The sequence below is a fragment of the Sander lucioperca genome, chromosome 5 (genome assembly GCF_008315115.2).
Source record: "Sander lucioperca isolate FBNREF2018 chromosome 5, SLUC_FBN_1.2, whole genome shotgun sequence".
In the NCBI taxonomy this organism is placed as follows: Eukaryota; Metazoa; Chordata; class Actinopteri; order Perciformes; family Percidae; genus Sander; species Sander lucioperca.
Genome location: NC_050177.1, coordinates 42,787,946 through 42,815,028, shown reverse-complemented (window position 1 = coordinate 42,815,028; position 27,083 = coordinate 42,787,946). Strand labels below are relative to the sequence as shown.

At 41.2% G+C, this 27,083-nt stretch overlaps 1 protein-coding gene across 5 annotated transcripts in view; it reads left to right on the top strand.

The window, feature by feature from the left end:
* numbl (NUMB like endocytic adaptor protein) overlaps positions 1-27,083 on the top strand; it is a 63,288-nt gene that overhangs the window by 25,735 nt on the left and 10,470 nt on the right. For 2 of the 5 annotated variants that reach the window (XM_031283674.2, XM_031283672.2), the window contains exons 1-4: positions 18,478-18,606; positions 19,692-19,842; positions 23,037-23,111; positions 24,825-24,899. In XM_031283674.2, the coding sequence (XP_031139534.1) occupies positions 18,521-18,606; positions 19,692-19,842; positions 23,037-23,111; positions 24,825-24,899 (387 nt within the window). In that variant the 5' untranslated portion in view covers positions 18,478-18,520. Of the gene's footprint in view, positions 1-1,592; positions 1,846-18,477; positions 18,607-19,691; positions 19,843-23,036; positions 23,112-24,824; positions 24,900-27,083 lie in introns of those variants that run through there. The other 3 variants (XM_031283677.2, XM_031283676.2, XM_031283675.2) reach the window with 2 other exon arrangements.

Sequence of the window (27,083 nt, the reverse complement as noted above, 5' to 3'; positions counted from 1 at the left end):
CCCTCATGTGGCCCTAAAACTAACCCTACTTTTAGTTTCAATTCTCAGCTAGAACTTGCTCTTCTTTAAACCCAGTCTTACTGGGTGGGTATTCAGACGTAAAAACCTGTGCAAAGGAGTTGTTTTTGGCAGGGACCTGTTGCTTTAGGTACCGAGATGATAAAATAATTCCATGAGGGTAGAGAGTGAAGAATAGATCATGGTTAAAGTTAAATGTTAATACTGTAAACACCTCTTGCTTCAAACTGCTGTTGATTTTTTTTTTTTTTAAATCAAGACCTTAACCAAGTGCTTTGAGTCCCTATGCAAAACCGCCTTGTTGGATGATATTGCGTTGAGTTGCGGTGAGAGTTTTTGCTGCGTTGGTACCAGTCAAAAGTAGGTTCCAGTCCTTGCTTTATCTCTAGCTTTGTCCCTGGTTCTATCCCTGCACTACCCCTCAACCTCCAACCCTGCCCCTCCCTAGGCTGATTTAGCTTTGACCCAACTTTCACCCAAGCATCAGCTACTTTTGCCCCTTTTGTTACACTAGGAAAATATACATAGATATTTTACCTGGGTTACAATTTTCCACTTCACTGTACAGTGGCTGTACAAAGCATTCCTGTAATGGTACAAGAGGCATTACTCTGACTGCTCCACATCTGATATACAGTAGAAGAGTTGACCTAAACAGTATGCAAATCTGGGCTTTGCAGAATTACCCACAAACCTCTTGAAACTCCCAACCCATTGAACTAGATTTACTGTAACTGTAGCTCTGAAATGAATTGCAGTATAGCAACCACAAAGCCAATTCTCACCTCAACACCACACTTCAATGTTTTTAGACACAGATTACTCCGAAATGTTTAGATGAAGTTTTCAAATGTTTTCCAGCTTTGAAATCTGGAACAGAAACCAATAGAACCTTAAAACATGGAATGCTCTTACAGCCAGGTGCTCATTGGGTGTGTTCTGCAGGCTTCCTCAGCTTGAAAGCACTACTTAATCATCTGTTGGGAATGCCGACTGCTGTATTTCTCTGGCCTGCCCTTCATCCTGCATCCAGGACTGGAAAGCAGCACTCTCCCTTGTGTTCAGTAACGCCCCTGTGGAAACATGCAACCAGGCTGAGTTTCTCACGTTAAACACATCCTCCAGCCCTGGCCCTATTCCCTAGTTCCAGCTCCAGTGCCTGTCCCCAGACTCCGGCCCCAGTTCTTGCCCTCTCCCCTAGTGCACTCTTGACCAGTGCGCCCATAGCAGATGGAAAGCAAAAAAAAAAAAGGTGCCGCTAACAGCCATGACTCGCTCACTCACTCACTCACTCACTCACTCAGCTTTCTCCTTTTCTCTTTCTCTCTCTGACTTTCTCTTTGTATCCTCCCACTCCATTATCTCCTCACTCACAGGATTTGGTGCATCAAACATTGATTTGTCTTTATTTTTAGAGCAGCTGTGAGCGTACATGCGTGCGTGTGCAGTATTTGTTTGTGTGTGTACCAGACACTCATCCATGCTGGGTCGTGGGCAGTTTGACTGTGTTTGGGTGCATGTGCATGTCTTTGTGAGTGTGTCAGAGCTCCTTTTTCTAAGTTAATCCCTTAAGAAGAGGTGTGGCTATCTTTCTCGCTCTGCGCTCCCCCCTCTCCTCTCTGTCCCTCACTCTGAGCGCAAAATCATCACATGCTCTCTCGCTTCTCTCTTCCTCTCATCTTCCTCTTGTGCTGTTGTTATTGCCGTGGCCGCTAGTCCGAGGGAGTTCTTTCTCTCAGCTTGGCATCTCTGCATCTCCTCTAATCTGCTGTCGTTCCTGTGTGACATGAGTTCTTGTAGCGAGATGGGGGAGGCCATCGAACTCAGGTGAGTCAAATACAGAGTAGGGGGTGTGAGCTGTGTGTTTGTTTAGGAACTGGCAGGTGACATCCAACATACGTATGCACATGCACTTTTTGTATGCACTATGTGTATCTATGCATACATTTATTTTCTGTGTTATTGTGCACCTGGGAGTATTTCGGATTCAAACTGGGTCAACTGTTAGCGTAGCAGTCAGTACCTTGGGCTGTTTTTCTTAGCTCACCTCTTTTTCTGTCCATCATGTTGACCCTGTTTCAACAAGGCGGAAATCTGCAAGCTCTATAGAGGTCAACAGGAGATGTGGGGTTTTCATGATTGTGATTTGTTGTTGTTGTTGTTGTTGCTGTGGTTACGGTGGTACTTTCAGTCAATGCCAAACTGATAATGTGTCTAGTCCAGCCTGTATCCACAGGGCTCATAGCGGCTAATAGCCTTAGCAGATGCATTAGCCCCCATGCCCATATGGAAGAGATTAAACCTGCTAGATACGAACACCCATTGCATTGCATGGCGTTAGTGTCTTCACATGTTTTTGTGTGCACGTTTAGATATGAGTCTGTCCATATGTGTCTGGGTACATAACAAAAGATTTGTGTTCCCAAGCCTACTAGTTTGCTTCAATTCCCTCGCCAAATTCAACACTTCCTCTCTTTTTACTCTCTCTGCCCTCGTGATTAGATAATTTAGAAGGACAGCTCTCATGTGAGGTGCAAAAAAGAGAAAGAGGCAAAGTGTGAGAACACTGCCGACGACTGAGACCAATGTAATGAGGAAAATGAGGACAAACGAAGAACTGCAAGACTGAGACTCAACAGGAGTGAAAAAATGAAAGGAGGGGTGTGAAAGTGAGAGTTGAGTTTGAGATGGGAAGGGTGAAAAATGGGATCAGGGAAGAGAGTGTGTCAGAGGAAAAAGCCAAGGAAAAGCTGATTCATTATGAAGAAGATATGAATTTCCTCCCATTTTCAGATGAGGAAGCAGGAGATAAAAATAGAATGACGATTGTGTTACTTGGTTTCTATCATCACCTGACATTGTAGAATATCAAAAGTACTTTGCAGAGAAATAGTTCAAAATAGGTTACAGACCTGAGAAAGCAAATGAGAAAGATGATGGAGATGAGGAAAGACTTCAGTACACACAGAACTTAAAAAAAAGAAGCTTTGTTTGACTGTGAGAGCTCAGCGTTTGAATGCAGGCTGCAGAGCTACACCGGGTCACTTGGCATTCTTCTCTGACCAAAGAGTCTGACTGTAAAACTGTAAAATCTGCACATTTCAAGCTTGAGGGTGGGGTTGACAAGACATTGAGAAATTACAGCAGCAATAACAACAAGTTTTTCAGCTGGTGAACATTTGCGTGAAGTGGCCTTGTGCCAAAAGTTGTATAAAGTTGTATTTGTTTTTGAGTTCACTAAAGTAAACTTGAATGTCACTTAGTCCTGTTGAGTCTATAGTATTCAACAGCAATGTCCGTAAAGAAGTGACAGCTAGTGGCAAATATGGAGCTTTAAAGCATTTGTGTGAATTTCCTCCTACCTGGAATAAAGTCAAGTTATTCTATAATGTCCCTGGTCATCTCTGAACCTCGAGATGAAAGTGTGCCCCATACTTTGCTGTCATATCAGCGACGTAGCACAGATGATAAGATGGCCTTCGGCACTGGTCTAGACTGATAGGAGGGAATACAAAGTGGGAACACAGCATGACAATATGATACCCGAGCATATCGACCAGACTGCTCCACTTCACGCCTGGCTGTGTTTAGATTAGCTTTCACGTACTTTTCCCCTCACAGACACATGCATGCATGCAAACATGGACATGTTTTGACATGGATGCAGACACATGCCATACTTATGATTGCACATACGATCACACACAGACACACAGACACAGACACACACACACACACACACACACACACACACACACACACACACACACACACACACACACACACACACACACACACACACACACATATAAAGTTAACGTGCTCCGTCCGTTCCATCTTTGCCTGTTGTTCCAAGGGCAGAGGGGGATTTGGATAATGTTAATCTACCTCTCTTTTGTATTTTAGAACCCATTCGCACGCACGCACACACACACACACACACACACACACACACACACACACACACACACACACACACACACACACACACACACACACACACACACACAGTCTTCTCCAGACTTAACTTGGTTGGGAATTGAAATAGTAGCAGGAAGGGCAGTGACACAGCTCTGCAATAAGCCTGGAGCAGTAGGATAATAGGTGTGGGAGTTGTGTGTCTCCTGGTGTTGAGGTGACAGTGTATGTGTATATAGATGTGTGAGTGCACCAGCACACTCTCTCTCTCTCTCTCTCTCTCTCTCTCTCTCTCTCTCTCTCTCTCTCTCTCTTGCAAAGCTAACACAATATCACTTGCAGTTTCCCAGATATATCCTATTTGCAGAGAAGACTGGGAAGCAGATAATTTTAATTGCAGGATGTTTTCTGAGACTCCCGGCTTTGCCAGACTGCCCTCTTCTGTTCCCTTATTTGATTAGTGCCTTGAATGAGAGCGAGAACATGTTTTGTGCACTGTGTGAATTTTATACATACTATTCATGCAGTGCACACATACATGTATGTGTGGAAAATCAGCAGAGCGCATTCATGTGCGCTAGTGTCTTTGAGCATGATATTTTGTGTCACATTAAAAGTGTGAGTTCGATGTGAGTGTCACTAAATCTCCATTAGCTAGAGTCAACCCATGACAAGAATCAGCTCTGGAAACCTGTGCTGCATCCTGGATCTCTCCATCTTCATATTATTGACATCTCATTTCATTCCAAGTTTCCTTAGAGATTACCTACAGTATCGTGTCTAAAGCTTGTCTAAGTTATCTTATAGTAAATTATTTTGACGTGTCTCTCTCTTTCTTTTTGTTTGCATTACATTTTAATTTAATATGATTCAGAATGAATTTAAAGGATAATTTCTGTTTCGTAAAACTTGGGTCTTAAGCTGTGTTCAGACCGACTTGAGGCTAAACTTTGAATTAAATTAAATTTAAAATATCAGGATAAAAAGACAGTTTTGATCAAACTTGTTTCAAGGCTTAAACACACCAAGAATAAGGTTTTATGGAGACTTTTCTGACCTGTGATTAGTTCATGAATTGCAATGTTGATTCATAGCATCATTCCCTTCTGGCTACAGACAGACATGAACTGCACTTTCAAGTAGAATGCCCATGTTCTGAATCGTTCATGTACATGCCGTATGACATTCTCCCTCCTCCATCTGTGACTGTAAGTCTCTTGTTGCAAACAAATTTTAATTTCAGAACAAAGTGACAGTGACAGAACTGATCCTGGATCAGAAGGTTGAGGCAATTTGTCACGTTTGCAGCTGCCTTGCCTTGCCTTGAGTCAAATGTACCAAGAAATTACTAAAAACAAATGAAGTTTCTTACAGTAATGCAGGTGTGCTTCTGGATGGCAATATAGTTAGACAGAGTGTAACTCTACTAGACATATTTTGCGTTCTCTTTGTCACATTTAGAAAATATTAACCTACACACATGCATGTGCACGAAACACACTGGGAAATCTAATTGGAAGCAAACAGAACTGACTTAATAAATAATGAATTTTACAGTATGAAAAATCAATCACAAGGACATACCACAATTTCATATTACAGTACATGCTGTTATGAACAATATTGACCAGTACTGCATTAAAAGTCAGAGAGAAATATGAACCCCACAAGCCCCTTTTTTTATAGTGTGTGTTTGTGTGTTTGTGTGTGGGTATGTGGGTGTGTGGGTGCCAGGCTGATGGTTAAACACCTGGCGCAGCTTCATCTGTCACTATACGTCTGTATAGCGCCAGGTGTTTAACCATCAGCCTAGCACTCACACACGCTGACACACACTCCTAATCTTTACAGAAAGGACCATTACTGATGCAATACAGCTGTTTGCCTCCTTACTTACATAAAAGTATGCTTCATACTGTAAGCCACCTACATGCTTTAATGTATGCAGCTCTCCACTGATCTGTACGTGCCGCTGCTTCTTTATATTTGCTCACTGTAGCTGCTGCACCCAAGGAGTGTTCATATGCAGACTGTATAGATTGCTGTTTTTATCACTTTATTTCAGCTGTAATATTTCCTCTGTTTCTGTGGAAGTTGCTTAGTGATGGAGTAGTGATTGAATAATTGGTGGGATTGTGTTGTTTTCCATGTGTGGAAAATTTCATTTTACCCTCTGTTCTGTAAACAGTCTGACTTGGTTGTCTGGCCGTCTGATGATGTCTTATTTGTAGCAGGAGGCAACTCTTTGTACTTTTTAGGATTTAAATAAGTTTCAGGATTTTTGACCAAATTTGATTTTGGGGAATATGCTTGTATACTGTATTACTAAAAGTGAGATAAGAACATTGATATTAATTTCATCTTTGTGTGTTCTGTAGAGAGTCTGGTCCAGGATGCTTTTAGCCTAACTTAGCACACTAGCAACATCCAGCACGGGGAGACAGTAAGCTTGGAAGAAAAAAATCCACCTTTCAACAACTCCAACTCCTGATTGAAGCTGTCTTATTTAAAAAACAATTCGGTAAAAACCATAGACTGTATATATTAGTGGACAGCGCATCCGGTTCAGCAAAATGCGGCAAATGCGGAAGTGCCTTAAACCTGCATTCTATCTGAATTCCAGCAGGGGGCGACACGTGCGGTTGCAAAAAGGAGGTCCGTTTCTATAGAAGTCTATGGCGAAATGACCCACTTCTCACTTGATTTATTACCTCAGTAAACATTTCAATTAAGAGTTTATATTCTCAATCGCTAGTTTTAAGTCTTCTGCAACACAGAATGATGTTCATTTTTTGAATTATGGTCTCGTTGATTTTAAAATCGGCGATAAAGTGGGGGATGTTTTAGGGCGTGGCTATGATGTGATTGACAGTTCGCGGCCTGTCAATCATGACAGAGGTTTAGCAAAGCTTATCCATGGCACGTAAACTTCACTTTGGGGGTTGACCAGCTTTCGTCTTCGTGACTGTGACAGTTGGTCGCCTAATAATGTCTTGTTCAACGTTCGGTTGTACGACAAGACACTCAAAGGAGTCGGCAGTTCAGTTTTTCCGGTAAGTAACGTTACATTTTGTTTTAATACCGTTTTTCGTTAGCCAACGTTAGCATCCCAATGAATATCAGTTAGCTAGCTAGATTGCACCTTGCTAACCAAGCTAGCGGGCTAACTAATAACGTTATGCAGACCAGACCGTATAAGCGGATTAAAATTAATATATTTAACGTTACAGTCGTATACAGTAGGTATGCACAACGGTCTCTCCGGTAATCTGTTTTTAACCATATGTGATGTTATTGCTAATCGATGCGCATGTAATGGTAATGTTAGCTTAAAGTCAAAGCCTGATATAGCTAACGTTATAGTGCAAATTCATATAAACCCTATTCGTACGGGATTAGAATCATTTTGGGACCGCGTGTGATTTAGAAAGTACCCCCTCACATCTGAGTTTTGTGTGGGGCATTCGCACGGGACAAGCGGAGATGCTTTTACTTGAATATACTGAAATATATGTACCCCGCCCGAGAGTTGGGCAACGTTACCCGGAGGCGCCCGAAGGACAGGCACAGACACCCACACAGCATCACCGTCACCCTCACCTCGGACAAAGCCGCGCTGGAGCGCGTCGACGGACGGGGCAGTAGGCCAGAATATCCGTTTTTGCAATAAAATGTCGCACATGAAAAATATATATATTATTGTAAAGTTACATAAGTGTTCTATCTTGAAAAATCTTCAGTTCTGCAGCCAAATGTATTGTATAAAGCACCAGGTTCAATATTCTTTTCTCAAAATTCTAAATACATTATTTCAGACTGTTAATGTACCTAACAAGCATGCTGTTGCAGGAGTTACTAACCACTGTTGTTGATGCTGTTACACTGAGGTCTTTCTTCCACTTACTGTAGTTGTGTCTGCTAATCTATTTGAAGACCTTCTGTCAGCACATTAGTCTGTTTTAAGATGAGTCACATACATGTTACAATCTATATTTACAAATTCTGTTTATTACTAAAATCTAAGTAATGTAAGTGTTGCGTACAATACACATTGTCTAAGATAAATTTGACATGTAGGAGTATGTTTACTTAATACTGCATGTCTTCAACTGAAGCATGCCTTGTACAAGCTCATATATTAATATAATTCATTGTGATCTACCATCTCTTAACTACATGTTTGTCTTTACAAAGGTATCCACACTGAAAACTGAATGACCAGAGCCAGAGGGAAGACCTGGTGTATAGAGCAGCGTATTTGGTGCCATTCATCTTGTTGTGGAAAACAGATTGCATTGACCACATCCAAAGTTCTCAAATGTGTTCTGATTATAATGATGCCAGAAAATCATTTTCGGTTCAGCTTCTTCTGCTGAAAGGACAGACCAACTTTTAGCACTTTAGCAGTCATTGGTATTTAGAGGTTTAAAATGTGAGTCCTGTAATAGATGTGTCCTCTTGTGTTACTGTTAGGCCTGCTGCTCCTAGGTAGCTTCTGTCTCTCCTCCCTCCCTCTCTCTGTCTGTCTCTCCTCCCTCCCTCTGTCTGTCTCTCCTCCCTCCCTCTGTCTGTCTCTCCTCTTTCTGTCTGTCTCTTATTGCAGGAGTGGAGTCTAGAGGGTGGGAGTCTGGGTTCCAGCTGCCTCTCATCTACCACAATCAACCAACAATTTGTGTTAATACTTTTGTTATAATGAATTTGCAATAACCTTACACAGATTAAACAGCACCTAGTGCATTTTCAATTACCTACTAAACACTTGACTATGTATGTCAAAATAAATATGTCTATAAATTAATCTAAAAGGATTTTGGTGAAGTGTTTTCATGGTGATTAAAATTGACAAGTACATAAAGACACACAAGAAAAGCACAAACTACATTTCCCTGATCCTTCTTTGTCAACATTCAAGTATGGTAACATTTGAGAAATCATATTTTTGTTGATTAAAGCCAAAATAGACACTTTTAATCAATTACAAATTCTATCAAATTACCAATGTCTTCTTGTATGACTACAATATTGTGTATGTTCCTATAGTTGCTTCAGAAAAACAAATGTAGCTTTAGAAAGACCTTTATTTCACATTGAAATGGGCATTAACTACAAAAACTACATAAACCACAAACAACACTGGCAATATTTTTAAGATTATGTTAGGGTTAGGGGTTAAATTGATGAATTAAATAATGTAGTTCACCTTTTACAATCCAGTGTACATTCCACACACAAAACACTGCTGTGGGTCAAGGTAAGACATGTCTGCATATGAAAAAAAGGGTAGTTGAATCACTAGTGTCACATTGTTAATTACAGTAGAAATGGTTGACATTACAAACCACAATATAAAAATATAGCTTAACATATACAGCTTAAAACACTTGTGCAGCACTCTGTTCAGTCAAGTCCAAATGCCTGGGTAAAGAAATAGAAGCTGCCTTTACAATTAAAGTGAGCATAGTGTGACAGTCTGTTGGTTGTCTGTAATGCACAGTGGAAAAAGAAAAAAAACCCTGCGAGCCTTGTCGATCTTCCCCGGATTGTTAACAGCCCTCCACCTGCATCTCTGGGTGATGCCAGAGAAAATGGACTTACTTCTGAGGCATTAGGTGGGTGCACATGCCATCGTGGCTCTCCACACTCCTATTTGTGAAAAAAAGAGTCATCAATTTCCATTTGAGCCCCTCATAGTTAAATATATATGCACACTAGCATGTAACTGTACTTCATTAATTATCGGGGGAGAATACAGATGAATCAACAACAGTCTATTGTTCTTTAGTGTAACTTTAATTTAGTTAAATGAGCTTATTTCTGCTAACGTTAGCTCTTAAAAGCATGTAAAGGCTAATTGTGCCAACCACAGACTGATGGAGCAAACAGTAGCAAGACATTATCAGTGCATTATGGTTGTTACAGTTAACCAAACGTTCTAAGAAACTTTGTTATACATCTGCTAATACTTAGTGTTAGATAATGATTATTGATTATGAGCATTAACAATCCCCGTTTTGCATTTCGCTGACACTACGTTTAAATTAGGACAACGTAAACTTCGATTTGCAGAAAATTAACGTTAGCATGTTTTACCAGTGGCTAGCTAACGTTACAGACAATTTACATGGTAACTTCAGATACATTTACTTTACAATGTGACTCATCTTATATGTAATATAACTATTGGACAAAGACATATTTAAAACCTAGCGAAGCTATATCTTACCTCGAATTATGTATGCTAGCTTTCAGCAGCAGTTGCGTCCAGATTGCCAGTGAACGTGTGTAAGGTAACGTAGAGTGTCAGCAGCGTTGCCAACTCCAAAAAAAAAAAAACAGTCAGACACCGCCCAATAGTCTATGGCTCCTCCCTCACTCCGCCCTCTCGTCTAAAAACGTCACATCCGCAACCAGGATGGCTGCGCCCATAAACGCAAACTCGACGACGGATAACTGATCTCCACAAACCAATGGGTGATGTCACACATGCTCTGTCCATTAATATATACAGTCTATGGTAAAAACACTAGACTTCTAGAATTCTCAAGTCTCAAGTAAATGAAGTCTTATAGCAGTGAAGTCCAAGTCAAGTTGCAATTTTATATTTTTGTTAGAAAGCAAAGGTATTATTCCACACTGAATTATGCAGGTGAGTTATGTGAAAATCTGTGTATGTAGCAGTGGTTATGTTGCAGTCTGCCTGTCAAATATACACCTTATAGACTGTTATTTTCCAGAAAGGAACACCTCAAAGGAGCATGACGCTTGCTCTCTGTTTCTGTCTGTTGCTCTCTCACATCCATACACACTTTCATACACCGTGTTATAAACCCCTGCAATGAATACGGCCACCGTGTCCTTGGTCAAGCTTCAGTCTAAACACAAGTGCCCTGGTTTAGGCTATGTCTGCTACGTCACACCCCTTTATTTTTTAATCACAAACACAGACCAACTGTCACTTGTCGCGCTTGTATGTGTGTGTGTGTGTGTGTGTGTGTGTGTGTGTGTGTGTGTGTGTGTGTGTGTGTGTGTGTGTGTGTGTGTGAGAGAGAGAGAGAGACGAAGAGAGAGGAATAGAGAGTTTTGGGTGTTAGTAAGAGTCGGTGTCCCTATTCGGGTCAATCAGTGTCAGTTGAAGTCTGCGGGCCCAGAAACTGGGTCAGTTGTCTGTGTGTGCTTGTGTGTGTCAGCATCCTGTGTCTAGTGTAATTTTTATTTTATTCTATTAACTGGATATTTGCATATTGTCTCATATTAGCCCAGAGATGAGTCACCATTGAAAAATTATTTGGAGGACAACCTGTGTGTGTGTGTGTGTGTGTGTGTGTGTGTGTGTGTGTGTGTGTGTGTGTGTGTGTGTGTGTGTGTGTGTGTGTGTGTGTGTGTGTGTGTGTGTGAGTTTATTTGAGTGCACATGCTTTTGTTGTCTAGCCTGGCTCCGCCCTCCTACGTAGTTCTGTTCAATTTTCATTTTCCTTCAGTACTACGTCTGGGTTTGCGGTAGAGCTTAGATCGGCCCAAAAAATCAAGCCCGAACCTGCCCGAGCCCGAGCACGTTGCGTCCGAGCCCGGCCCGGCCCGACACATTAACTGTAATTATGAGCCCGACCCCAATTTAAACCCGACAATTTTTTAATACGTGGTCCGTTATAACTGACGTTCTCAACTACAATTCAGAGTTGTTTGAACTACAGAAATCTGTTTAGAATAATACAACAAGGACGAAGCCTGTAAACTGCGCTGTTTGTTTAGAATGGAACGGATCGCAAATGGATCTGAATGAAGAAACGTAAAAAAGAAAAAGAAACAATGATGAACAACATATTGTTGTCACTGCCCACGACTTGTTTAAACTGCTTCCATACTTCCGACTTTCCTCCACACTTGCTCAAAGTTAATTCTCCTGTTTTTCTTTTTTTCTTTACATCTTCAAGCTCCCGGTGTGATGCGTGCGAGAGGAGGAGACTCATGAAGTGCTGCATTTTGTAACTGCAGCCTAACTTTTGTACACATTTGTTACTTTTATATAGCCTATATATATATATATATATATATATATATATATATATATATATATATATATATATATATAATATTTCTGATTATGGCATAGCTTTCTCCCCACCCAAATAGGATAATAAGGTAATGGATAAAAAAAAAAAAAAAATTGCTTGATCAAGGGTCCGGCCCGGGCCCGGCCCGGCCCGAGGATGTGGCGGAAAATAACGGCCCGAGCCCGACCCGAGGTCCGGTCTGGCTCGGGTCGGGCTCGGGCTTGGGTTGAGAATCTGAACTCTAGTTTGCGGTATATTCTTGGGTTTTCTCCAGTCAAATCTTTACCGGTCCAATCAACGAACAGAGGGAGTGGCTGAGAACGATGACGTTTGAGTTGTAGTTCCGTAATTTTGGCGGAGAAAGATGGAAGCAATCTTATGGCAGATCCAGAGTGGCTCTGGGAGATCCAATAGTTTTAAACTTCAACAGAGTACCTGCTTTCAAGGAAGTTAAAGGGATACTTCACCGATTTAGCATTAAGCTTTGTATCAGTAGAAACACGGTAGTATTTTTGAATTTCCCTCCCTCATGTCCCCCTGAGACGAGAGATCTCTGTATTGTGGGTCTGGAAAAATTTTTTTGCCCAGAGGCAATGGACTACAGCCAGTAGTAGGAGCTACTTCCGCATGTTTTCAGCCCGCCCATAGGGGGTTGGACTGTCGTCTTTCTCCGAAAATTTTCGAACCAAAACGAGCGTCAGCCATCTTGAATCTTCGCTACCCCCTTCTCAGCAGAACAATTTTAGATAGATAGATAGATAGATAGATAGATAGATAGATAGATAGATAGATTCATTCATTCATTCAGAAGGAAATCAACAATTATGTGCATTCAAACTACCGCACACGTGTACCAACAGGATACATTGGTACAGATCAGAGAATATGCAGGACACTTTATTGTAGACGGAATACTCGACACACTACGCAAGCTTCGCCTGCTATGGAGACCAGCGGTGTTGCTCAATGCCTCTGGCCGGTAAAGGGACTTCATCAGCGGGGAACGCGGAATGAGTGCCGGTGGAAAGCTAATGCTAGCACCACCTGTTCCATCAATTGTGCTTGCAAGTGTCCGCTCATTAGACAACAAACTGGACTACATCCAACTTCAACGAAACTCCCAACGCGAGTTCAGAGACTGCTGTGTTTTTGTTGTTGTGGAAACATGGCTGAACAACAGTGTACCAGACTATCCAGAGTGACAGAGAAAGATGGCTCTGGGACTATCCAGCTACCAGGCCGGCTGCTCTGTCGCCGGGTAAGACTAGTGGAGGAGGGCTGTGTTAACACGGACTGCCTGGTGCAGAAATGGGGTGCTTGTATCCAACTAACTGCTAACTGCTGGTGGAGTTTGTGACTGTTAAATGCCGACCATTCTACATTCCACGCAAATTTACGGCTCAGTGTTTACAGCCCACCAAGCGCTAATGCTAGTAGCTATGTGTTAGCTGAACTTTACGGAGCATATATGTGTGTGCACTAAATGTAGCCTGTTTCGTATGTCGTTTTTATATAATGTCGTTTTTATATATTTTAATTTTGTAACCACTTGAGCCACGGTGAAACGTTGTTTCGTGTATATGGTTGAAATGACAATAAAGCACATTCTGTCTGTCTGTGAACGGTAGGCATGGTTTGGGAGTAGACTCTAAAGCAGCAAAGCAAGTGCATTCTGGGATTTGGTGTCTTTCATCCACATGAGCCAAAAACACATTTTCTGGCTTTTCTCGGCCTAGAAACCACCAATTTCAAAAAATAATTTCACATTTCTGCATAAGTGACCCAATTTAAACATATATTCATCTTTCCAACGGTGAAATATCCCTTTAACACTTGTCAATGTTGAGTGGCCAGACTCTGTACAAATGAAATGTACAAGAGTCTGGTAGGACCAGGCTATTTGTTGTCTGCAACGAGTCTAAAAAGAGATGGAGTATGTAAGACAATCACAAAGTTGATAAAGCTGAAAAGTGAAGAAAAAGTTTGAACAACTTTGAACAACTGATGAGTGAAAATAAACAGTGAAACAGTTAAAACTAATTCTGGAAAACCACCGAAACCAAATGCTCATCCTGCAGCCCCGTCAAACCACAGAGCCACAGAGTACTGATTCTAACTGAGCCTGGTAAACATACATTACATTAAATATAAAGCCTGAACTAGTTAAATGCCTCAACACAGCCTATCAGTCATCAGTGCCCATATAGCTATTAAAGTATGCCCTGTAATTCGTATGTACAGTTCCATGGCCACAAAGTTAGTGCGTGTCAGCAATGTGAGTCGTCAAGACAGAAACAACAACAAATGTCTTGAATATGTTGAAGAAATGGCAAGAATAAAAAATATGTCACCATATTTCTGTGGCTTCTGTCTGAGGCAAAAACTATTCAAAATAAGAAATAAATCAACAAACACATTAATGCTCATTAATGTGTTTATGCTTGTCAGATGGTTGTATTAAAGGATTTTTACTACTAATATAAATTTACTCGCAGTTACACTGGATGCTTTGGCAAAACACACCAGCTTCTCAGCTGTTTAGCCAGTAAGTCACTACTTGAATTCAACTGAACAGAGAGAAGGAAACAGAAAGATACATCATGTCCATATAAAGTGGTCAGTTAAATGACTAAGCCAAGACAATCCCCTGCACGCACACACACACACACACACACGCACGCACGCACGCACGCACACACACACACACACACACACACACACACACACACAAACAAACACATGAACACTCTGCCTCTTTCTGTCCCCTCCTTGTCTCTCCGGAGCTCCACAGACATATAGCTTACCGTAATGCGAGGTGGCAATGACTCATTGTGTGTGTGTGTGTGTGTGTGTGTGTGTGTCAACATTATGTGACTCCTCCTCAATTTCCCTCCCTGTACGAGGTGTGCTTTGCGAACATCTGGTTGAGAAGAAGTGTGAGGGAGGAGTGTGTCCCGTTTTGCCAAAATCTTTGAGTCACTGTCGAACACAGAACATCTGGATCAGAGAGGAACACTGTGTGCGCATGTGTCTGTGGACAATGACATCAGACTCACATCTGGCAAGCACAAAACACAGATGGACACACATGGATTCATGCAGACTTCACATAGATTATGTGGAGGGAATACAGAGGTTACACACATGTACAAATGCAGAATGACATTAATATTAACATTCTAACACTTTAAATACAAGCTAATTAACTGATATTACTGATATTAGAACACACACACACACACACACACACACACACACACGCATACACACACACACACACACACACACACACACACACACACACACACACACACACATTGCTAATGACAATTTTCCCAACCTACTAATAGTTAAAATACCAGCTTAACAAGCTAGAGCAAAATGTTGAAATATTTCCCCCTCAATTTATTAGTCTGTCCGCGTAGGCGAACCTTTCTCGCTAAATCCATCCCTGTGAAACCCATTTCCTCACATTCACATCGCCAGAGCTGCAGACATTTAACTTCAGGATCCATTTTAGCATCTGTCTTTGCGTCTTTTGGACAAGATCAGAGCAAAAGGGGAGATCTGGAGTATGACCAGTGAAGAAGAAGAATAGGGAGGATTAGGAAAGAAAGCGGTGATGAAGGGAGGTCAACTGGGGTGAACAGACTTAAAAGTCTATGACATAACATCATATGATTGTAAGTAGTCTCTCCTGCCACCTCCTCTGCAACAATACATTCCAGATGGCTGCTAACTCAAACACTGGATGGGAAACGACTATGTGTTTTTTGGCACTAGGCCTCCAGTTTGTGTAGTCTGCACTGAAGTGCTTATGAGTTTTGCGTGGGTTTATGACGATAGCGGGACTTGATTTGTTCTGTTGATTTATAGATTTATTTTGCTGTTTTCCATCCTCGCCTGTCTGCTAGACCACCCCCTCATTCTGTGTTTTGCCTTTTTTTTTTTTTACTTATGCACATGGTTCTTGTTGTGCGGGGTGAGGTCACAGCTATGCAAGGCCTTTACATGCTGGGTAATGTCTCCACCCAATGTGTCTCCATTAAAGAGTCTCAGCTAGAGAAGGACTATCAAATAGTTTTCACCGCAGTCTGGCTTATAGGTCATATTCTTATGTCCTTCCACCAGGATATGGACTTAATGTCGTCTGTGTAAATGAAAGACACACTTTCCACAGCTATCCACCACATTGTCATCTGAATATATCTTCGTCTTTAAAACAATAGTTTGACATTTTGGGAAATACACTTATTTGCTTTCTAGTGGAGTTAGATGAGTAGTTTGATACCACTCTATGAAGCTACAACCAGCAGCAGGTTAGCTTAGCTTAGCATAAAGACAAAAAAAAAACCCAGAGGGAAACAGCTAGCCTGGCTGGCTCTGTCCAGCAGATGCTAACGCTCCAGCAGATGCTAACGCTCACTAATTGACACTTTTTTTTTTTTTTTTAAATCTTTACAAAAACATTTAAAAAGTTTAAAATTTGTAAAAAAAAAAAAAAGAAAAGAAAAGTGTATGAACAACATGGCATTTTATGGGAAATCTTATTTAAGTGTCTTTCCCAAAATGTCAAAGTCTCATCCCACATATTTTGCCAGATGTTTGCTAATCCATACATTACTCTGCTTACCCTCTTAAAGCTAGATTTTCCCGTTGAAGTTTACTTTAGCTTAAAAGTTAGAGAATAAACATATGACAAGTGGTCTTGTTGGTTTGTCTGTCTTTTTCTGTGCTCATTTAGTTTTCTTCTTCTAGTCAGCTCGCTTGTTACATTTTGTATCAAACCGCTTAACCCACATTTGGGTGTGTCACAACACTGATTTTCTTACCTCACCTCGTTCCTTTTTTTGTTTTCTTGCTCATTTCACTCCTCCACTTTATTTCTTTTTTTATCCACTTGTTCCAACACTTCATTAATGCTATACAGTAGATACACTTATTAAAGTATATAAACCCATAATGGCTACACCATCACATTACTGTAGATAGACATAGATGCATTGCCCGTTGTGTAATATTTATTTTCCAAAATCGAGACTAATATATTTTAGAATCTTTGGAAACGTTAACACTTGAGAAAAAATTACGATGAGCTAATGAACTGTGTCTGTTATTGTGTCTGAACTGTTACTGACCTCATTAGCATAACTGTTTAAGTTTAATATATGGCAGTAATTATGAGGGAACATTAGCATAAACACCATGCTTTTTTAAAAGACACCATGAACATTAGACAATATAGGCTGTGTTTTAACATGGGGTTATCGAGGGCATGTAATCATCAGGCTTCAAATCCATAGTTTGAGGTGAAGTGGAATATATGTAAATATTTTATCCTTTTTATAATGATTAAATAAATACCTGTGTGTTGAAGGTGCTGAACTGGTTGGTTTTGGTGATGAATTCAGGTTTGGTTGTTATCCTTTGGTCTATAGCTTTGAACATCCATACTGGAAAATCTAATGTTACAGTGAAAGAACATAATAAGTTTGTCTTGATATTTCTTGTACAGCCAAAGTATTTACTATATTTAATCTGAAACATTTAAGCTCAACCTTTCTTGTCACTTTACAAGATAGTACAATAGAAAATGTGTAGGATATTAGACTCTATATTAATCTGTCAGTGGATTTTTCTGTTTTTTATTCTACAATTTCGCTGGTTTGTTGGTCTTTCTTTCTATCCTTATCTGTCTCGTCTTTTGGCCTGTTAAACTTTGCTGTCAAACCACACAGCCCCCACACATTTCCATTTTATTAGAACTGGATGACTGATGGATAATCAGAAGTAAAATTGCATGTGTTGCAGCACTCATTTTCTCACCCCATTCCTCAATCCTCCACTTCTTCCAGTCAGTTTTCACTTGTGCCAGTACCCTCAGTTCACATCATTTCATTTATGTGTCTTTGCCCTGTGGCTTGGCATCAGAAGCCTATTTGCTTACTCCTCCTCCTCCCCCTCTTCCTTCTCCTCTACTGCCATCCCAAACCATATGAGGGCAGTTACAGAGCATTCTGTATTCCCAAACCAGCACCTCCTTTCGCCCACCCTGTCCCATATACTGTAACCCCCCCCCCACCTCCCTTGTGGGGTATATCAGCTAGCTTTTACCCCTTCATACAGACACACAAACACACCTTCTGCCAGCCAGGTGCCAGTCAGTTGGCACTTTTCCCAGAAATGACTGGCACAAGCCTCAACGTGTGCATGTCGAGCTGCAGAGGGGCTTGTGTGTGTTTCTGTGTGTGCACTTGGCAGAGGACGCATGCCTCACATGCCAGAAATGAGCAAAGCCACTCGAGCTGTTTCATTTGAATACTCTGCATTACTCACACGCCTGAGTGTGTGTGTGAGACGCACGGGAATACACACTTCCTGCACGCCTGCCTTTGACACCCATTACCAGTACCATAGCAGTGATTATGAGAAGTGATGTGTCTGTGTGTATATATATTTGCTTGTAAAACATGTGTGTATGGCAGAGCAGAGAGAAGATTTCTTCCCTTTAGTATACAGATCACTGCTTACACATGGACATTACATATCTTCAGTGTAATATTTGTGCGCTTTCACGCCCTGCTATAGCCAGGATCCCGACTCATGGGGCAACCAGACGGTAAGAAAATAATGCAAGTATGCTCTTTACTCAGATTAACCAAAGATATATGAAAGAATGAAAGCAGAAAGGGACAAAGAGAAACATTTTCTCTTGATTGTGCTGTATTTGCAAGAATTTTGCAAAAGGAAATGAAGCTTGCTGGTGTGTCTCAGACCAGAAAAGTGCCATAAAAGTAAAGAACATGTAGAGAGACACAAAAGAGACTGGTCTGGAAGTGGATTTAGGATAAACAGGAGGAAGAGGGACAGTAAAGTCAAATTTCACACAAACAACTTTACATTTTTAACAGAGGAGCTGGTGATTCAGTTAATTCAGTCTTGAAAAAGACAGAGGACGTACGCTAGGAGAGATGTTCTTATTGTTCTCCAGATCTTCTGTTGAGGGGGGATGTGACTGTGGAGGAATGAAAACAGTAATTATCATTTTTAAGCAGGTCATGTTTCATTGTGCTGGGAAATTAGCATCGCTAAACAGGCCAGCGGGCTGAATGGTCTAATTAAGCAGTGCAGGGAGGATTGTGTGTGCTCTGAGAAGTACTGGAGTGTGTGTGTGTGTGTGTGTGGTGATCAGCATTCGCTCAGTGTTCTTGATGTTTTTTGGGGAGATGAAAGCCCACCCTAAGCTTTGTGTTCATTAGCGTTAACGTTGTACCTGTGTGATTTGTACAGACTATCTCTGAATGGAGAATCAATGGAGCATCATGGTGGGAATTGTTTATGACACTAATGTACTGACTGCCTTGTTAGGGATGATTACTGCATAATGAGTTTGAGCTAATCAATGAAACCCATCCCACTTCGCCCATAATCCTGTATGAAACAGTACTACAGTTTCTGTTCAAAGCTCTCAAACTGCATTTCTTTAAATTATAGTTTTATTGCATTTTATTAGCTTTTAATGAGTCTTACTGATAAATTGAGGGTAAATGAATGCTGTTTGTTTTTTGTGTGTTAAAGGGAGTCAGTTGGCTGTGATGTCATGGGTTTTCAGTGTTTAAAAATTTTGAGCGTATTGCAGAGCTAATCTGTGGCCTTCCTGGCTGTGCTACACAACTAAACCAACATCCCTTCCTTTGTCCACAGTACCAGGGAGCACGTGACCCCGGAGATGAACAAGCTTCGTCAGAGCCTGAGGAGGAAGAAGCCCACCTACGTGCCAGAGGCCAGCAGACCGCATCAGTGGCAGGCTGACGAGGAGGCTGTACGTAAGGGCAAATGTAACTTCCCTGTTCGGGTGAGTATCCAAGATCGATTCTGTTAATGAAAAAAAAATAAAAAATAAAATATATATATAGGTATATGACAAAATGTCACAAGGTCATGAATGTAATGTCCCATTTTAGGTGAGGAGTAACTTTACTCTGCGTATATAGTGACATGATCCTCAGCTAAATAAATCAGAGGGCCATGCAAAAGGGCAAATGAAAGCTTCCTGGGTTGAGGCCTGGACCACAGTACTTAGTTAACACAGCTTGTGTCATTGCATTCTGTTTAAGGGTGCTCAACAATAACAGGTGCACTGGATGCTCATTTATTCAGCACTTTATCCTTGAACATCAGAGAAGAAGAGCAAACCCAGAATTTGCTACTGGACAAAGCTGTCTAAGATGCTCTATTTACACCTCATACATGTAGGTCTGTTATATAAAAGCATCACACTGTTGTAATTTATGTATGGTTTAATATTCTGAAATTTGTTTTTAAATTAAGGTTAAGTTTAGTTAAGGTTTAACGTTTTTTTTTTTTTTTTTTGCTTATCTGAAAGGAATAGTTAGGAAAATAGGAACAGGAGAATTTGCTTGTTGGAGCCAGGATGTGATTATCTTAGTTTAGCATAAAGACAGGAAACAGGGGGGAGCAGCTAGCCTGGCTCATTATGCTAAGCTAAGCCAATTGCTGGATGTAGCTTTATATTCAGTATACAGATATAAGACTGTTATCAATCTTCTCATCTATTTTTCAAACTGGTCTTTTAAAAACAAGACACCTCATTTGATTTTTTTTTGGGGCTTTTCCCTTTATTTGAAAGTGGTTAGACATGAAAGGGAGAGAGAGATGGGGGATGACACGCAGCAAAGGGCAGTAGGTCAGATTCGAACCCTGCGCCACTGCAGGACTTAGCCAACATGGGGCGAACGTTCTTACTGGGTGAGCTAGAGGCCGCCCCTTTGATTTTTGAGATTATAATGGGCTGGGTATGAGACAAAAATATTTAGTGCTGTAGCTTTAATGCCCATCTTATCATAAAGGTAAATTAAGGGAAATACACCAAAAATTGACATGGATCGTGTATATTGTAAATTGACTGTATCAAACAAACATTGCAGAGTTTGGTATCAACATTGACCTTTGTGTATTGGTTGCATGTCATATTGGCAACATGGGTATTTAAGCTTTTGCTATTTATTTACTTGTGCCCAATAAATGTTTTTATCCTTATCGAAACCATGTGGTAATTAAAGTGCCTTGAATGCCTCATATGCAATCAGTTCACATAATGGACATTATTGATGGCCCCATTTACTGATAACCAGCTTCAGTCTGAGTGTGTAGCTGTATGCCTATTGCTGAGAGTCCAGCCCTTTGTTAAAGGGCTGGAGAGACAATGACGGTAAATGATGGAGGAAAGAGAGGGAGTAATGACTGATTGATTGTGGGGTTGTAGATTAGGGAGACCACAGGAAATGACAGGGAGAGGGATAAGGGCACACAGAGAGGACGGAGAGACATTGTAAGATATGTTATGAGAAAGCAAGAGAGATATAGAACTGAATAAGAGAAGGGCTGTGTACCGAATGAAAAAGAAAAATCCAAGTCAGAGAGAGAAAGATAACATAGGAAGAGAAGAGTGTTAGAAAAGGCAGTGTGAGTGGCAAGCTAAGGTAATATGGTCCTGATGGTAATGCTCCACATAGTTTGTGATGAGAGGGGCAGCAAAGTGGAGCTTGGAGCTTTTCAAAGGAGGGATGGTAGCACTAAAAAACCTCTCAGTGTCTTTATTGTAGCTTTTCTTTCCTCCTCGTTCCCCTGTTCATTTTTTCTTTCTTAAATCTCCGCCTTCTCTCCATTTTCACTCCAAATGTATTCACAAGTCATGCACTATTAATGCCCCTTTAAGAGCTGCTGAACTGTACCAGAGGAAAGAAAACCGTGTTCTTGTGCTCAATCAATGCTGAGAGAAAAGTTGACTTTTAAGAAAAGCAAGGAGTTTGGAAAGTTTTGAAAAAGGGCCTGCTGGAAAGTTTACCTAGTGAAGCAAACACACACAAATATTACATGTGTCCTCAGTAGTCATCGTTGTTTTGTTGATTGATTTTTTTTCTCCATACTTGCTCGCACCTACCACCTTCGCTTCCTCAGGATATGGAAAGTAGTATAGCCAGATTGTAGAAGTCCTGTTATACTTGTGACATTAGCATGTATGACACTATGCTAGATGTCTACCTTAGAGCAAAAACTCTATTACATACAGTAAACAGGCAAAACGTCATTCAAGAACATGAGTACAGGAGTGTTATTATTTACACCAATGTATCTCTGAAAAATATTAAGTGCATCAACGTGTGGAATTTTCCATCAAATCAGTCTTCACCTCTATCAGCTGTCACCAAGACACTCACGTCAAACTGATCAATGATCATAGAACCTGGTAACCATTGGCAGTATTCATTAAACAGTCACAAACATGCAGCAGCAGTGTGAGCTGTCTTACCATAAAGTAGCCGTTTTCTCCTCAACAGTTTCTGCGCAAAACCATTCACCACCTCATTAAAATCCAAGGCTCTAACTAGATGCTAATTTCTAATCATCACTCGGAACATTTTCCACTCATTACTGATTTGTGCAGTTTATAAAACAAAAACAACTTCTCATGTTAATTTCCTCACAAGCTCTCAGTCATTAATTCTAGGTTCTCTTCCTCACTTGCGTGTGCATCTAACGATGACACCACTTGAACAACTGTCTATTCTTGTTCTGCAAGCTCAAAACAAGAGGTATTTTAGTTCAGGGAGCAATCTTCCTAAAACTCAGAGCTCTCCATAAAACCTGTCTTCCTCTTGCCTCACCACTTGGCTTCTACGGGGAGCTTTAATTGTGTCCCTGTGGGCTCTCCGTACACCACAGAGCAGACCACTGGAGAGACAACAAATGGGGATGTGAGGCTATAAATTATTACAGTCCCTCTCTCTCTCCTGTCCTTATTATCAGCAGCAACATGCAGCTGTAAATCCAGTATGGGTGCTTATTACTGTAGCTACTGTACTTACCATAGTTATAGCACTCATAGAAATACTGATAGGGACTAATGAGGCTTTGTTTGCTTTTATGTCATGTTGTTTCTTTCTTTTCAGTTCAGCTCAGTCAGAAAGAATCAGCATATGTTTGTTTCTTTTGTCTATTAACATTTCTGCTCTCTTTTATCTGCAGTACTTGGGGTTGGTCGAGGTGGAGGAGTCGAGAGGAATGCACGTATGCGAGGATGCAGTGAAGAAACTAAAAGTTGTAAGTATCCCACACACTAACGCAGACACACTCACACACACATGAGGCATGTGTGTGTGTGTGTGTGTGAGTGTGTCTGCGTTAGTGCTGCAGAACTAGAGGTTCATTTCATTGTGTGTGAGGCAGTTCAAATACTCACCCTAAGGATCTACAAACTTCACTGGAGCTCATTACAGACCCAGTTGCACAAAGCTCATGCAATAAAATATCGACCAAAGGAACGCACAGGCACACACACACACACACACACACACACACACACACACACACACACACACACACATATACATACACACACACACACACACACGTTCAATACTGTACGCGACCTTCCCTTCTTGTTATTTTCTCTTCTTTACCACTTTCATCTCCCTCATCACCCTCCATGGTGGGTCTTATTCCATATCTGTCTGATCCCAAGATCTAGGCATATGGGAACATAAACACATATAAATACACACACACGCACGCACACACACACACACACACACACACACACACACACACACACACACACACACACACAGTTTGCCTCCCTGGGAAGTTGGATTTGTACAGGAAGCGTGTGAAAATAGTGACACAGACTGGCCTGTGTCAGACGGCCACACACACACTTGGCAGTAAAGAATACAGGAGTCTGTGTCGCTTTCTTCACATGTGTAACCTCGGCTTTTGCTTTTTTGATAAAACTGGAATTAAACTTGACTTTCATATAAAAATCAAGTTGCCCAACAAAACTGCAGAGCACCACATTTTCTTTATTTAGTGTACACTCATCCTAAACCTGATCCCCCCAAGTAGGTTTGTAACTTTATCTAACAACCACTTTGTCAGAAAATCTCAGTTAACTGAATCACAGCCAGGAGAAATGTTTCATACATTCATCCACTTCCTTTCATGTGTTTTTCTCTTTTGATTTCCCCGCTGGATCAACACTATTTTTTTTTCCATCAGCATCTCTTTTTTGCGCCGTTCTCGTCTCTCTGCAGTTGTTCACACTGAAAACTTTTTACCAAAGTTATCTCTTTCTTCTGATTCCCCCCCTCCACCTCCTAATTTAGCTTTCCTGTCCTTCTCCACTCTTTTCCCTCCATCACTTTCAGTTTCTTTACATCTATTCTCACTCCCACTGTCTTCCTCTCAATGGGATTATGCAAAAATTGAGGCTCCGTGTCGCTTCACTGTGGGTTTCAAAGCCATTTCCTGCAGTGCTCTGGCTTTCGTTTCCCTTACTCACACACACACACACACACACACACACACACACACACACACACACACACACACACACACACACACACACACACACACACACACACACACACACACGCTTCCACACTCACATGGAGTCATTGCTTTTTTACATTGTATATTTTTAGCCCGGCCCATGCTGAGTGTGTTATTAGCTCTGCCTGGTGCCCTCCTCTGGAGAAATGATTCTTCATGCCAGCTGGCACAGTTTTTACCTCTGCCCGCCTCTCCGCTATTAACCCACCACTACCTCATCTGCTCTTAAGTATGTAATGATCACTTTACATAACTATGAGTAGTAGTAAAAGTGGCTTGTAGCTTGTTGATCGCACCTCTGCAAGAATGAATGAACATCTGGTGAAATGGGCAAATGATTGATATACATTTACTATGCAACTTGGTCACTTGCCTCTTGAGTTCTACATGATTTACTCTACTACTGCTACGTTTCTGTCTTTCCAGAGTGGGAAAAAGACAGTCAAGGCAGTATTGTGGGTTTCAGCAGATGGACTCAGGGTGGTGGATGACAAAACTAAGGTAAACAAACACATTATTTGTGTGTGTTCGTGTGTGTGTGTGTGTTCGTGTGTGTATGTGTGTGTGTGTGTGTGTGTGCCGCATCCTTCTCCTTGTTCCATCATCCCCTCTGTCTTCCCTTTTTATCTACCTCTCCAGTCACGTGGCAACAATGACAAAGAGGGGAGGTGTGTGTCTTACAGTTATGTACAATACATACCACACAGGTATTCAATCTACGCCTTCATTCTTAAGCAAACAAAACAGTGTCCATCCATCTTTGCAGCAGCATCTTCTTTCTTTTATATTCTTATATTCAGTTAAGACATAGAGACATTTTCCATCCTTAGACCACTAACAAAAGACTCTTTTTGTCCCAGTTTGATGACACCACCTTAAGGCTGACAACAGAAGGTTAGACCATGTATCTACAGTCTTGATGCTCCCAGGCTGGTTTGTGTGTGTGTGTGTGTGTGTGTGTGTGTGTGTGTGTGTGTGTGTGTGTGTGTGTGTGTGTGTGTGTTAGTGTCTGCAGTTTCAGAGCTGACATATATGACTCATGGTTTCTTGCTGAAGGTGCTTAGTGGGAGAGTGAAAATCAAGAAAACACAGACACACACATGCACTTTAGGAGTGTCTGGTGGCCAGGGAGGCCTCCTACATAGTGAGTGCAGCTTGCTGTGGCTCTATTAAAAGCCGAGCAGAATAAAGAGCAGCATATATAGTATAGAGGAGAGAGTGAGTCCAATGGTGCAGCCTCTTTCTCTCGCTTGCCTTTTTATACATTAGAGGATGCACACATGGCCTCACCTCTCCCACTGCTCCCCCCACTTTAATCTCCCTCCTTCCTTACCTTCAGTAATGTGTCTCATCTAAACATATTAAAGGATAAGGCTGGCAATATATTATATTGTTATTATCAACAAATCCCCAAACCAACAATGAATTAAAACACTGGGTGACATGTTCCATTATTACGATGATCATGGCCAATGTAGTTTATATTGAGTCAATCCCTGGTGCCTGAAATACTTATACCAGTGCGCCGGAACAGTATTAATCTGCATGTTAAAAATAATCCCCAAATAATGCAGTATTTCTTCCTGGTTGAGTAATGTTTGCTAAAAAACTACAGTGCTCAGCTGTTTTTAGGAAATGATTTAGCCTTTCTTAAAATTAAACTATATATTTGTGAGAACTACAGTTCTGCTCAGCTCTACGGAGCGCTTTAACACCTTTTAATTCATTGCTTTGTTTTTACGGTCGGCAACTTTACGGTTTTTGAATCATTCTCCCAGCACAGTGCATCAGCACAGTGTCCAGCACCCTGTTGTTTTCAGCAAAACATCTCTGATAAACCCAACTCCTTGCCCAGCACCAAACGACAGAGACAGACACAGTTGTTGATGTGCTGTCAAAAGGTTCAACATATTAAGATTTGATTAGAAACCGAGCAGTGACAACCCTTACAGTCTTCCTTTCTTTCTCACCTCTTCATCACCTTTTATCATCAGCTTAGCCTCCGTCTATGAATCAGCAAACACACCTAATAACACCCACACAACCACTATTCAGACACTTTCCCACCATCAGTGAATGTACTGTATATATGTATGTGTGTACAATAGAGACAGCAGCTCTGCAAGACCTTTTATAATGCATCAATAGAAAGAACTGGTGTCTTTTTTGTGTGCTCAAGGCAGAGAGACTTGTCTGTGTAGATGAGACACTCTGAGTCACATTCTGCTGCCTGGTATTATTCCTTTCAGTGATTTTGGGACATGATTTGAGTCACCTTTAGCCACAAACAGATTTGCTTCCTGCACTTTTTATCAAAAAATACAGCTTACATGAGCATACTGAATCATAAAAACAGAAAACACACCAACACATAAAGTACCGCTAATATGTGTTTCTAGTAACACAGAGCAACTAACTGTACCAGTGATGAAGAAGCACACAAAAAACACATTGCTCTCTGCTCAGCCTTTCACCTCGGTACCAGCATCCCCCTTCATTCACTAATTGGCCCACAATGAATGGACTGTTATTCTTCCAACTCTTTCTCCTTCTTTTCTCCCCCTTTCCCGTCCTCGTCCACCCTCTTCCTCTTTCCTCATCCTCCCCTCTCTTTGTTTTCAGCGACACTGGAGGAGAGGGAGGAAGTGCGTGGATGAGTGTGTGAACCCTCTCTTCCCTCTCTTC